Here is a 14,268-nt window from a genome sequence, read left to right as displayed (position 1 = left end):
TAAACCCCAAAGAAAATCTGTGGAGTATTTTAAACTGTGGAGTATTATAAACAGGAAGTTGAGACACCAGAGTCAACAAGGTTGCAAATTAAAGCAAGCGATACTGATGTAAGAAGGTACATGTACCTGTACCTTGCAAGAATAAGCTTGGCTTCAGCCTATCCTTATTATGATAAATTATGGGTTTGTTTATTGTTGTTTTATTTTTTTTCTTTTGTTGTTTTCTGTGTTTAATGTGGGCAATTTATCAAAATAAAGTGATTGATGATGATTTTTACCTGTAAAACAATAATCACAAAAAAAAACCCATAAAATATTTCACTCTGCATAAGGAATGTATCGTATAAATGTGTTGTTAGGAAATCAGGTTGTTGTTTTTAGATTAGATCTGAATAGAGATATAATTAAAGCTGCAAGCAGCCTTGAACGGCCCTCGCAGCTCAGACAGTTTTCTCTGGTTGATGCAAGTTATTTCTCTGAAAACGCCGTTTCTCCATCGGTCTCTTTGTCTTTGGTAGAATAATACTGACCCCTACTGGCGAGTTACTGAAATTGTTGCTAAACAATGACTGTTGATGAATAACAAATGCTATTGTGCTATAGTGGAGTCGAATTTAAATTGAATACTATTGGGCTCTTTACAGGTTGACAAAAGTCCATCATAAAAAGTTTGTTGCAAATCAGATGATTCATATGTGATTTAGAGACGACCGTATGCATACGGAGAGGGATTGCAATTCGCCATTCGGCCACGCCACATGGTTCAGCCAGCAGCCAGCATTGACAGAGTTCATCATTTAATTTTATGTCAGTTTTTTTTTTTTTTTTTTTTTGGGAATAAAACGTTTGCCTGGGTTCTTCTGTCTTCATGGGGTTTGCATGTTCTCCAAGTACATCGTCTGCACCAGATTGTGACTGACAGATGTGAGCGGTCAAAGTGATGTGCTTTAATATTCCAGCCGGGGGAGATCAGTCACCTTCACTAATCGCCATTTGGTTACTCCGACTGCAGATCAGCTGTGTCAAAATCCGGAAGCCGTCCACCTTATTAACAAATCCTAACCGCTTTTTCTTTCTTCTTTCTTATAGACTCTTGACTTGGTGAACAAAAACATCAGTAACGGCATAAAAAACTACTACGATGACCTAGACTTCAAAAACATCTTGGACTTCGTCCAGAAGAGGGTAGGTTGATGGCTTTGCTAACAATTGAGAAACCACAATGTATTTTATTTGAAGGAGTGTGGATAAGACTGACCTTAACGCAGTCATAAACATGACACGACATCTGTAACATCCCATGTTCCTCTCTGGTCCAGTAGGTCGACTTCACAACAGACACTTTCAGGTTCATTATGTCTCAAGATGGTGGTTAACATCAGTCCAGCAGCTTCTGCCCCACAGTTACAAACAGCAGCAGAAAAAAGGCGGAGGAGCCGTCAGTTACTGGTTGCTGTGGTAACCACCAACTGCCAAGAGCAGCTTAACTGAACTTAAAGCACCAATAACTGTCTGGAGAAACAACTTGACTAAACAATATAGATTCAAAGAATAAACAAACACATTTTGACAAACTTCACATTTATAATATTCGTCCTACGTTAACACTGCAGCCTAAAGTGACCCGGTTTTCTGTCAAATCATATTTTTTTGCCCTTCACACTTCCAAATATATGCGACCTGTAAGTGATCTCCAGTGTCATTGGTTAGCATTAAAGGGTGTGCATAAGACTGACATAACACTGTCGTAAACATGAAGGTAAGGTAAGGTAATTTTATTTGTGTAGCACATTTTCAGCAACAAGGCAGTTCAAAGTGCTTTATATGAATTAGAAGGAAATGCAAACAAAACAACAAAAACAAAAGAAAAACAAAAAGGTAAGGGTAACAACAACAAAAAGATAATAGTATTACACAATTTAAACTAATAGGAGTTTCTCTAGATCTAAAGTTTGTTCTTGATTAGTAATATAAATAAGAATAAGTAAAAAGAATGAGAGTTTTTGTCTTTCAGGTCGATTGCCTGTATATTAGAAATCAGAGTAAATAAAGCAAGTGATCTCTTTTGTCTAACATGTTAAACTCTCCTGCAGCACACAGTACAAACCTATTTCTCATGACCGGATAAGTGCAGATTTATTACTAAAAGCAGGATCACCGATGTACTTAAATGTCCGCAGCATGTTCTGTTTAAAAAAAAAGAAGAAAAGTGGTCCAAACTGTGTAGTGCTGCTGCTGTGCACCTGCTTTCACAGCCTTAAGCTGTAGCTCTCTTTTTTTCTTTTCTTTTTTTTTTATTAGCTTTTATAAAGCACACAAAGCTGCAGCGCCTGGAGACGGCACATTGAAGCTACACAGTGGTCAGCAACAAGCCCCACTGATTGGTACGGACAAGACAAATGCTCCATCACTTGGATAACTAAGGGAATTAAGTCGTGACCAGCACCTGGGCCTTGATTAAATTGGCGTTCAAACACCTCGAAGCCAGATTTTTATTGAGATACATTAGCCTAAAAACCTGTGCAATTAAAAACCAAACAAATGCCTTTGATTTAAGGGAACTAAATATTCATGAACCAGCACGGCATTTCTCTGAATGGTGTTTGATACGACAAAGGGGGTGACGTTTGACTTTTCCTCCATGCTCACAGCTACTTACAGCTGAGTCATCACGCTGACCTTTAATGCCGTCGGAAGGAGGACTGTGCTCAGCGAATACCTCTGCTTCTTTGTCACCATTAATAACAAGGTTTATTTTTAAGTTTGATTAGCAGTGTCCCTGCGTTTAGGGGAGAAAAACTGCAGATAGCTGCTCCAGATAAAACGACAACTCCAAGGAAACCTGTTGGTATCGACTGCATTGCTGTAAACCCTTGACTATGTGATTAAAGACTCGGTGGACAGAGAGGTTTGTCTGCAAATGGAATGATGCTGTACATAGTTTAAAGGGGTCGTATCATGCAAAGCTAACTTTCATGTGGATTTCTACTGCTTCTGAATAAAAAAACAAGTGCTTTAAAAAAACACCCTCCTGGTTTTTGGCAATAAGTAATTTCTTTGGTGTGTGAAAACTGGGCTGTTTTAAAAACCTCTGGAATGTAAAGTCACAAATGAGCCCGTCACCTAGCAACCCCGGCTGAGCCCAGCCCGTAGCCTCCAGCTTGTTTGCTCAGCTGGTTTTACCGCTGTGTGTGCTGTACAATGGCTGCTGGAAAAGACAAGTGTTTCGTTATTGACTTACCATACAGAAACCACACGCTGCGTGCTTGTTGGATGTGCAGAAGGCTCTACTTCTGCTTTTCTAAGATGCACAGTTGTATAATTGCGCATCTGTTTTTAGCCATTTTCATGTGTGAATGCCAAAGTTGAGTTGGGCTCACTTCTAACAGTTTATTTGGATTTTAAGTGACAAAAGAAATAGGCAGAACTGAGCAGGCTAAAATCTCATTATCTAAGAATAATTTTGTGCAAAAAGTGTAATTAACATGTTTTATTTAGCCCATAGACATTTCCTAACCTGTTCAAGAAAGTCTAGTAGGTCACCTTTAAAATGACTACACTGGAGAACAATTCATGTTTTTTGTGTTTCTATTTTATTTAATACACCACTCAGTTGACCAAAGGTCAGAACCAACCAAATTTTTCATGATTGACTCTTATCAGTCAATCAAAAAAACTCCTTGCTGATAAGTTATTAAATAAATTATAAATTAACTTAATAAATATGTAATAAATTAAATAAGATATTTATTGTTTTTAATCAGTATCTTAACCATCAGATTGGTGCAAATTGTTATTCTATCAATTCAGCTTTCCCTGGTTTTTATATTTAAATTTAAGCTAGCACTTTCAGGTTGTTCTTGAAAACATTTTTACTTACAAACATTTTTCCAAAACAACTTCAAGCACTTTTCTGTAGTTATGGAAGTAAACTGTTTTTAAAAGCCTTGCTATATATATTTTTTTAAATGGTTAAACTGCAAATTTTTGCTAATTTTTCCACTGATAAAACTGTTTTTGGGTTGTGTCCTACTGTAAAATGTGGTCCTAAATTGCATAGGCTATCTATCTATGTATTGCAATGTCTTGTGAGTTTTTCTTGTGGTGAATCTTGCTCCTCATTGAAATCCTGTTTTCTGATGAAGATGTGACCTTTGGTTTCCTCCAGCTCTTCCTGTTTTTAACCAATAAAAATAAAAACACAGTGGTTCACTATTTTAGAATATAATTAAACAAACACTAGACATAGAATTGACTGCATCCCTTTGCAGTTTAGGCTTAGAAAAAATTTTTTAGTTGCACTTTTTACTCTGCAGCCTCAGCAAATGTCACAACAACCCATTTAGACATTTGGAGAAAACCTTCACTCTGTTTTGTGTCTTGTTGAATGCAGAGGGTCCATGCATATTTATTTTTTAAGTCAATTTTAAGGTTAGGACAGAGGTGACCTTCAGGTACAACAATTAGCCATGTGCAGGGCATTTTATATCAGTAAGCAATGTGTCTCATTAAAATGCAACAACCAGCCTTGTCTGCATGTATTAAAAGGAATCAGTTAAGTAACGTAGTCGTAACTAATTTTTCTGTCCAGACTTTTGATTTAATTAAGCGGACGGGCAACTCTCTCTCAGGAAAGTACGGCTCTGTCTAAAATGATCAAATTACATAAACTAAAATCCCATCCGTCGGTTCAGTTGTACTCTGCACCACTTTTCCAGAGAAATAGCCCATCGATAAACAGTTCTGATGCTTGTTTCTCGTATGGATTTGACCGTCAGACCTGGACATATATATGATTTTCTAACCTGAACAATGCCATAGCATATGTTGTTTTCTTACTGTTGACTTCCAACATATTATAGCGTACTCAAATTGCAAGAACTAAGGGCGGCTCTTTGGTTCAATGTTTTGACAGGGCAGCAGAATCTCAGTGGTTTACTCTTCTTGTGGTTTTGTTTTTTCAATACACAAGCAGCTGTGTGCATTTATCTAAGGATGATCAATCGAGGTCTGACTTATTTTATGGTCTTAGGTCGGGCATGTCAAATTCATCTTCTGTTTTGGGCCAAATCCAGATCATAAATGCTCTTAAAGGGCCGGTTGTCCCGGAATATATTGATAAAACTTGTTCACAAACTGTTAAAATATCAATGAATTCTTAAAATTAAATAATAATATTGGATATCTTTTCAGTCCCTCCAGGACTTTGTGATTCATTTTGTGATTTATTTTTTTTTTTGCAATAAAATGAAAGTGTTTGTGGTACTAATGTGGAAATATTTGCACTTTATTACTTTCTGTATAGCTCATGGACTATGACACAGTCCATGAGCTATACAGCATGTATAGCCTATAATGCCTATAATCTGACATCAATTAAGGCTGAGACAGCTGTTTAGTACAAGTAAAGTTTTTGACAATTTTTGAGAAAAATCTTCAATAAACTCCCAATTATGTATTGGCTCAAAAAAGTGCTCAACATAATAAACATAATATTTACTCAAACAGCTGTGGCGGACCAGATTTGGCCCATTGACCTTGAGTTTGACTCATCTTGGGTGCTTTCGCATAGGGCTTTAAAGTACACAATTGCTCACTTCACAAAGGTGCACCGCTGTACTCGGAGGCAATTGCTTTCCTTCACAGCACAATGGCCGCTGTAAACATACGTTACACGTTTTTTTTCTCTTACGGCAATTTTAAGCTGAGCTTCTCAGATTGGCTTGTCTGACTGTGGTTAAGAGTATGTTGTTTTCTCTGTAAAGGATCGCAGAGAAAAGTATCCAAAGTGGGCAGAAGGGACTCAAGTTCAATTGTCTTTGAAGAAAGAGCAGAGACTTCAAACACCTGTCACTACAAAATACTTCTCGACAGCAATTCAGATTTGTTGACCTTCAAATTTGCTAACATCCCAATCAGTGGGAATGGTCTGGAGATGAGGCGGAAAACAAAGTGTAACATCTTCATGTCACCTTTGATTGGGAGTTGTTTTGACAGCATGAGGCTATTCTCCACAACATAACACATGCACTTTCTGTGTGTGCAAAGAAACGTTTGAATTGGCAAATAACTATTGCAGTTCACATGAACACCTGAGATTTGACCTTTACTTACTAGGACTGTTTCTACATGTCCAGTTTCTGGGTGAAATAGACTTACTCCTGCAAGTGACGTTCCAAGATCTCCATACTTCCTCACATATGGGACTGAAAGGAGAATTTTATTGAAGTTCATAATCTTCATTTAACTAAGTTATAACATCATGAAGCTTAAGAATGATCCATAATTTGTTTTATTGATGGGGATTATTCCTTCCTGTTTCTACAGTGAAAACAACTAAATCAACATTATGGCTACTTGTTATTATTATAAGTATCAATGCTAAAATTTTTAGTTTCCAATCCAAAGAGTGTGTTTTATAATAAATAGGAATAATTTATTTTTAATTGGGTTTTTATTGTGACATTAGCTCTTGTATTACTCAGCTTCTCTAATGACTGGTTAGTCAGAAAAAACAAACTAACTAGAACAATCACGAAGTCTTGTTTTTTCCTCCATAAACTCTGGGCTCTTAATTAATGACTTCCTTTTAGGTCCTTTCCCATTGTGTCCAGCTGAATCTAATTTGCATAATGACCAGTTATGGTTCAGTGACAGGAAGGAAACCGCCTGATTCTGGACCTCCTTAAGACTCTGTCTTAGTTCTGAGATGGGTTTGGTGCTGAAAGCAGACAGGTCTAGGTGCTTCCTTCACTTTTATTTCTCCTCCTTTTTTCCTTTAATTATTCAGTTGAACACTATAGGTGCTGGAACGTAAAAGGAGGGATGTCCAAAATTGTTGCACTGCGGGCCAAAACTGGGAAACTCAAGCTGTCTGGCCATAAAAAAATTAATTAAATTAAAATTGAAAATAAAATATTTTTGTTTGTTTGTTTTAACCTACTCAACACTGAACACATTTTTAAATAAAATCTGTATATTATTAAAACAAAAACAGACAATTTCCCAATTATTTTTTATTTTGTAGGCATTCTTTTATTTTTTTAGTATTCTTGACATGTGGTCCAGGCTGAACAAAATAATTTCAAGTACCACAAATGGCCCCCGAGCCACACTTTGGACACTCCTGACTTACGCTTAAACCACAAAAACTCTGTTTATAGAAAGAGAATTTAATAACTTTTTATTAATGTTGGTTCTTATCATTTTAAATGGTATTTTCACCTCTAATACTTCTCATAAAAACCTGCTGCAATCTGTAGTAGACTGTAATTGGTGTTGTCTTTTTTTTATTATTAATTAGTCAAAGAATAGATGTTATAGATTTAAAGAAATAAGTCTGATTAGTTTGAAATTTGTGATTATTACTATTTCTTTTCATTTTATCAGATTTTCTTAAAACGTTTGGTTGGTTTTAAACAAATTTTAACCCTAAAAATACAGACATTTCTCTATTTCTGGATTAAAAATTTTTTTGCTTGTTTTTATTTCAATGAATCTCAGTCTCTAAGTCTGTAGATAACAGAGCGAACTTTTGAGCTCTATGATGGTCAAACTTTACCTTATTCCTTTATTTGGTCCCAAACTAATCCTTCACACAGAGAGCCTAATAAATCCTCTTGACTTCTTACAACCCACTTGGAAAGAAAAACCTCTGTTGATGAGAAATGCTGGTCATTTAATGTATTTAGGTTTTACAGAAGAACTCAATATGTTTCGCCACATAAGGTTGTTGAACTTAAACCCTATTAGATTCTCCCATCATTTGTAACAGGCTAAATCCGCCCTTATCTGATCTCATAAAGGTATTTTTAAGGCTTTGGAGTCGAATCCTTTTAACCCTGAACAAACTGGAGCCTGTTTTTTATTTTTTTATTGCTCTTTTTTTGTGTGTTGTTTTCTTTTATGTTTTTGTGGAAATCTTTGGAGGATCTCAAAACACGGTCATCCAATACTTTCTCTCTTCTTTGGTCCATTTTTGATGTAATAATCAGCGTCTGCAAATTTATGAGTCATCTATACGGAGATGAATCGTGGGGTTAAAAAGTATTTCAAGAAGATTTCACAACCGCACAGCAACAAATCGGTTGCCTCATAAGTCTTATTGAACGTTTGTGTCTAATATCATAAGACTTTATTTTGCCCATCTTTCCGGCAGGAAGTGGGTTTATTACCGCCTGCAGCCATGCATGAGTCATTCGATGTGATGGTTTAGTCGCGGTTTGTTGCTATAGATCCTCTGCTGAAGATCCTTTGTTTTGACAAGAGCTGTGTTTTTTCATTGAATTATAGATCTATACTCCTCAGAGATCACAGCGAGATGTTTGTGCTTAATTTGCAGTTAGTGTCTGCACAGCTTCAATCCAGAAAAATGAACTTTAAATGGCAACAATTTGTGTTTTTTATTATCTATGGAGCATAATCATTAACATAACAAGAAATAATAAATATTTTGCTATGTGCAATGAATCTACATGATATAGAAGTTTCACTTTCTGAAATTAATGAAAAAGATATTTACATTATTATTCTGTATTTTTAGGATGTACCTGCATACATGCAGAGAAACCAAATATTTACAAACACTAAGTGTAAAATATGCACATCCACATTTTTCCTCACTGTCTGGAGTTAAATCAAACCAAACCTCTTCTGTTTTAGTGCAGTTTAAATTACCCAAATTATTTCTATTTTCTAAATGTCAGAAAACTTTCCTTGAATTCAGAATGACTCTTTTAAACTGCGTGATTTGGGTGTTTTGGTTCAACTAGAACAGGATAGCCGGGACAGTGTTTCTGCATCCTCAGTCTGTGCATGTTTTACCTTAGATCTGCCCATCAATGCCAAATGAGCATTTTTGGTTTGGTGGCTGTAATTCACCACTACTAAAGCAACATCAACCACAACAAAAATATTAAAAACCAGTGGTCACACAATAGTTTTCTGGCTAATGTTTAACCGTATTTTATGAAGCAGTGGCTCATCTTATGAGTTTTAAACTGCTGCTTTTTCAACTTCCTGAAGCCCTGCGGCAGCTGGCTGTGCTACAGCGTTAACTCCAGAGCATCAATATGAACAGTAACAACTGGAAAGACTGTTTTTTTGTAGTTTTCTCTGTTATTTTAGTTTTAGTAGCATCTTTGTTTAGAATAGAAGTACTTTATTCATCCCAGCAGGGACATTACTTCACAGTTGCAGCATAAAGACAAGACACAGTAACAACTAGTTGTAGATAAAATAAAATAAAATATAAAATGCTATAAATTGTTAAATTATAAAGTGCTATAAAATGCAACTTAAGAGCAGTCCTTGCAGAGATTCAAAAAATGCAGATATGTATATGTAAATATATGTACAGCAAGTGTGCCACAGTGCAGTTGTGCAAAATTGGACTGATTAGTGCAGAACAATGATTTAGCTTTTATTGTACAGTGAGATGGCATGTGGCAGGAAGGATTTCCTGTATCTGTCCCTGCGACAGCGGAGCTGGAGCAGTCCATGTGAGAAGGTGCTCCGCTGTCTGTCCACTATGTGGTGGAGAGGGTGCTGTTTATTGTCCATGATAGACAGAACCTTCCTCAGTGTCCTCCTCTCCACCACAGTTTCCAGGGACTCCAGCCTTAGTCCCAGTACAGAGCCAGCTTTCCTGATGGTTCTGTCCAGTCTACCAGCCCCACTGAGGAGTTGGCCCCACTCACAGAATGAAACATCCAATATTTGTTGCCGCTGCTCTTTTAAAGTTCCTTTAAAGTTCCTGTTAAACAACTACAGCAGTTAATTGGTGAGCAATTAACTGGAAGTTAAACTCGTTGTGTGTAATTGAATTATTTGATGTCTTTAGAAATATTAGAATAAACATGTAAAAGATTGTCAAAAATATCTTTTCACTGGGCATGTTGTGGTGGCGTAGGGGATAGCACAACCCACATTTGGAGGCCTTCAGTCCTCAACGTGGCCGTCGTGGGTTCATTCCCGGACCCGGCCGACATTTGCCGCATGTCTTCCCCTCTCCTTTCCCCTTTCCCTGTCAGCCTACTGTCATATAAGGGACACTAGAGCCCACAAAAAGACCCCCTAGTGGGGAAAAAAAAACAAAAAACTCTTCACTGGGGATATCATCCTCCAGCAAAGCAGGGAATATAATTTTAGTCCAGTCTTCAACCTCTAATCTTTCACAGTCACTCAGCAACCAAAGAGTGAGTGAGTGAGTTGCTTGGTAACCAGAGGGTGAGTGAGTTAGTTGATTCTACCAAACATTCTTAGCTGGTTGTTAGAGGTTGAGCGGCTAAAGTCTTTCCTCTGTCTATATCCCCCAGAGTGCCGTGTGGTTCTAGATCAAAGTTCAGGTAATTTATTGAACATTTTGTCAGATGTGTATTGATCAGATATTGTGTGTCTATCGCAATATATTTTATTACTGCCCAACCCTACTTATTGCCGTTAAAAACTGATTTGTGATTGTTTTATGCTCCCCTTTTCTTGTTGTTTTTTTAGTCTCAAGCCAATCAGAAATAAATAACTTTGTGAGTATTGGAAGAAACATCAGAGTATGCAGGCTTCATATCTGTATATCAGTCACAATGACTGGCAGAGTGTCTCCTCATATGTATTCATCATAAATCTTTACATCTCGTCTCATTAAATGTCTTCAGTTCTGTTCTTCAGTGAAATATTTGGTTCTGTAATTGAATGGCAAGCTGAGCTAATACTGTGGCACTCAGGCATTTCCGTCCATGTTTACACTCTGAGACTGACGTTTGGAAAGGAATTCATAAAGAGAGACGGCGGTAGTGAGTGGAGTGCCAGCATTTTACATTGTAGAAGTACTGAGAAGATTGTTCCTTTTCAACAGGTTTAGCATCCACATAATGTCAGCTTATCTCTGAATGTTAAGGATTCAGAGATAAACTGAATCCTTAACATTCATCTTATCTCAGCTTATCTGAATGTTAAAATAAGCTGAATTAACTTAATTCATAAAGCTTCTTAGAAAGGAGCTTTCTAGAAAGGAAGAAAGTTATTTTCTAAGAAGAAAGGAGCTTCTTTCTAAGAAGTTCGTTTCTTCTTAGAAAAGAACTGTGAAAGGTTCTGTGAAAAGGGAAAAATGCTTTATTGGTTGCATCTCAGATTGGCTTTAATCGTTTATTTGTCCCGATATTTTTCTTTTTAAGCATACTTGGTTAATGTGAGGCTTTGAAGGTGAATAATGAAAAGTGTTCAAGAAGGCTTTATTTATGCACTTCCTTTTATAGAAATAAATGCAGCTAAAAGTGATAAACATATACATGTCTGTCTGTAGATTGTCACTTGTGCCTGTGTAATTTTTCAAAACTTGCTATGCAAATTTTTTATTTTAGATTTACTCTTCAGATGACTTGTGAAGGTACAACAGAGTGTTAAAGCCATACTAAGAAAAATAATAATATTCAGAGAATAAAGTCATAGTATTATAAGAATAAAGCCAAAATAATATGAAAATAAAGTCAGATTCTACAATTTTATTCTCATATTATTTGGACTTTATTCTCATACAACTTAATTCTTGCAATACTTTGACTTTGTTCTCATAATTTTATGACTTTATAGTTGTAATTTTATTTCTTTTTTTTCTCAGAGTGACCATAATACAGCATCAAATGAAGGATTTGATCTGGTTAGGACTGGATTTTATTTTAGGGGTATCAAGTAAAAGGGGGGTGAAATGCATATGCATTCCACTCTTATATTTTAGCATTTTATTTAGAGAAAAATAAATATTCTTTTTCATTCTTTAATATTCATGTGCTACTCTGTTTTCATATATCAAAGAGAATCTCGGTAAAATACTTTCAAGTTTGTAGTTAAATCCCAAACCTTGGAAAAGCTAAACAAATCTGAATAATTTGCATTTCCTTTAGCGCCTCGTTTCTCCATGAGACTTATTGACATATATTGACTTTCAAGCTAAAAAACAAGACTTTCTATCAAACCTGATAACAGTTCAGCAAACAAATGGCTAACTCTTTGGTCCAGGCAATTACTTCCCTTACGTTTCTTATTGGAACTCCTTTATTTTCCTTGTGAAGTAATGTTTTGTTTTTCCCAGGGGTTTTTACAAGCAACACCTTAAAAGAAGCAGTAATAATGGGAATCCTGAGGTGTTGTTTATTTCTGTGAACCAAATTGCAGCTGGATTCCTCCAGAACATACTGGTTCTGGAGGAATCCGTTCGTTTTGTTCCTGTCGTATGTTAGCTGAATGTGGAGCAAAGATCAGAGAATGTGGATTTTGTATCTTTGGTGAGAAGACAAACTAAAAGCTTCATTTATTTTGTTTTCATATTCATTCAGGATATAATACGTGATGGGAGGTTTATGCAGTGAACTGCTATTTGCTCTATGTAGAATTGTTCTAATTAAATTTCTCGCTGGATGTGAGAACAGTGTGTGATTGACTTGCTAAATTGAGCTACAATTATCTATAATAAATAACGTATCGCCCAGCTATTCAAACAGAAGCACATTAACTCATATATATGTAAATCTTTGTTAATTGTTGCTCATTTCATCCTGAAATGTTGCAGGCATTTTGTCAGCTCAGCAGAAATTAATGCTGTTTTCCAAACTGTTTTGAACATCTTTTTTCTTTCCTTTTTATTTTGGAAACCCTGCTCTCTCCCTCTGGCTGTTCCTCTCACCTTTCCTCCTCTAACTTCTGCCATTTTTCTTGTCTCTGCCAGTTTCAGTGTTGCGGCGGTAAAGATTTTCAAGACTGGCAAGTCAACATATACCACCAATGTCCTGGACGTGGACCGCTGGCCTGTGGAGTCCCATATACCTGCTGTGTAACCCAGGTGAGCATGAAACATTATAACCACAACCGACGGTACGCAAGCAAATACTGCTACATCAGCATTTCCATGTTACAGTTTTTATATATTCATTTGGAGCTACAAGTGGCTCATTGAAGCTTTTAGGATGGTACTTAAAAACTTCAAATACAGTCTTTAAGGGCCGGTGTCCTCCAACCTTTATCTGCCTCAACACACCTGAGTTAAATAATTGCAACACTTAATGCACACTTTATGAAAAACCTGTGAGTAATTTATCTTCCAAATCTGTCAGCTGAATTTGAGAGAGGCAGGAAAAGTATTCAAGTCATCAGCAATTGAACTCTTAATGTTTTATAAATGTGAAAAGAAACTTCTGCAGAAAGTTTTCATGGCTCGTCCTATCATTTTAGATTTCATGAAGGGGAATATATATATATATATATATATATATATATATATATATATATATATATATATATATATATATATATATATATATATATATATATATATATATATATATATATATATATAAATTTATTTATTTGTCTTCTTCTCATCTCACCAGCCTAATGCAGTGGTCAACACTATGTGTGGGCACGACGTCTTGAGTGAAACGGTAAGAGATCATAGAAATATCAACATAAATGTAAAATTCTTTAAACTAAAGTTCCTCCAGCTCATTATCTTGTTTTCTGTTCTCTTGTTGGACATACCGAGCAGACTCATTAAAGTGCCAATTAAAGGCAAATAGTTTAAAAGTCCTGTCTCCATGGTAGCTGGTTATAACCCCGTAACCTCTGCTGTGCTTTCAGCAACTCATAAATCCCCCCAAGGCTTAGTATAATTTGGTATAACGGCTATAAGTAATAAATTAAGGCAAAATCCAGGAAGTTCTATGTTCTGTAAGACAGGAAACGAAGGTGTTTGTTTTGACATTTATTGTCTTTATGAATACAGGAGCTTATAGAATTTTTTTTTTCTTTGTTGTAGCGGCCAGATGCATCGAAGGATATCTATGTGAGAGGCTGCACATATGCGTTCATTCACTGGGTGGAGGACAACTATACAAAGATGGCTATTCTGTTGTTGGTTATCCTCCTGCCTCAGGTAAATTTTGCACAGCGCACGTTTCACCCACAGCTGATTTTAATATTTTCATAGCTCACATAAAGCTGATTTATATATAAAGATATAAAATCATTTTTTTAAGAAGTTGTTTGTTCAGGGGGCTCTTTGCAAGAATCATACTGGAAAGTTGAGTGGAAGGAAAAAGTGGGGTAGGATAACATCAGTCTGTCTGAACAACACATTCTCACACCCGACTCGTCATATATTGACGAGTTGGGATGCCGTCTGACCATGCGTCACATATTGACGCGAAGGGTAGCCCCTTCGCGTCAATATGTAACGACTTGGGCAGGTTCCTTCACCGTAAAATGTTGACGAATTTGACG

The 14,268-nt window shown here is 36.3% G+C and overlaps 1 protein-coding gene across 1 annotated transcript in view; it reads left to right on the top strand.

Moving 5' to 3' along the window:
* Positions 1-13,973, top strand: part of tspan15 (tetraspanin 15) — a 34,296-nt gene extending 20,323 nt beyond the window's left edge. Inside the window, 5 exon segments of the mRNA XM_044136487.1 lie at positions 1,090-1,185; positions 12,719-12,832; positions 13,380-13,430; positions 13,805-13,926; positions 13,928-13,973. Of these exon segments, the coding sequence (XP_043992422.1) occupies positions 1,090-1,185; positions 12,719-12,832; positions 13,380-13,430; positions 13,805-13,926; positions 13,928-13,958 (414 nt within the window). The 3' untranslated portion in view covers positions 13,959-13,973.
* Positions 13,974-14,268: the final 295 nt, after the last annotated feature.

The sequence above is a fragment of the Gambusia affinis genome, linkage group LG02 (assembly GCF_019740435.1).
Source record: "Gambusia affinis linkage group LG02, SWU_Gaff_1.0, whole genome shotgun sequence".
NCBI lineage: Eukaryota > Metazoa > Chordata > Actinopteri > Cyprinodontiformes > Poeciliidae > Gambusia > Gambusia affinis.
The sequence above is the reverse complement of the archived record's forward strand: the minus strand, read 5'-3'. Positions and strand labels throughout refer to the sequence as shown.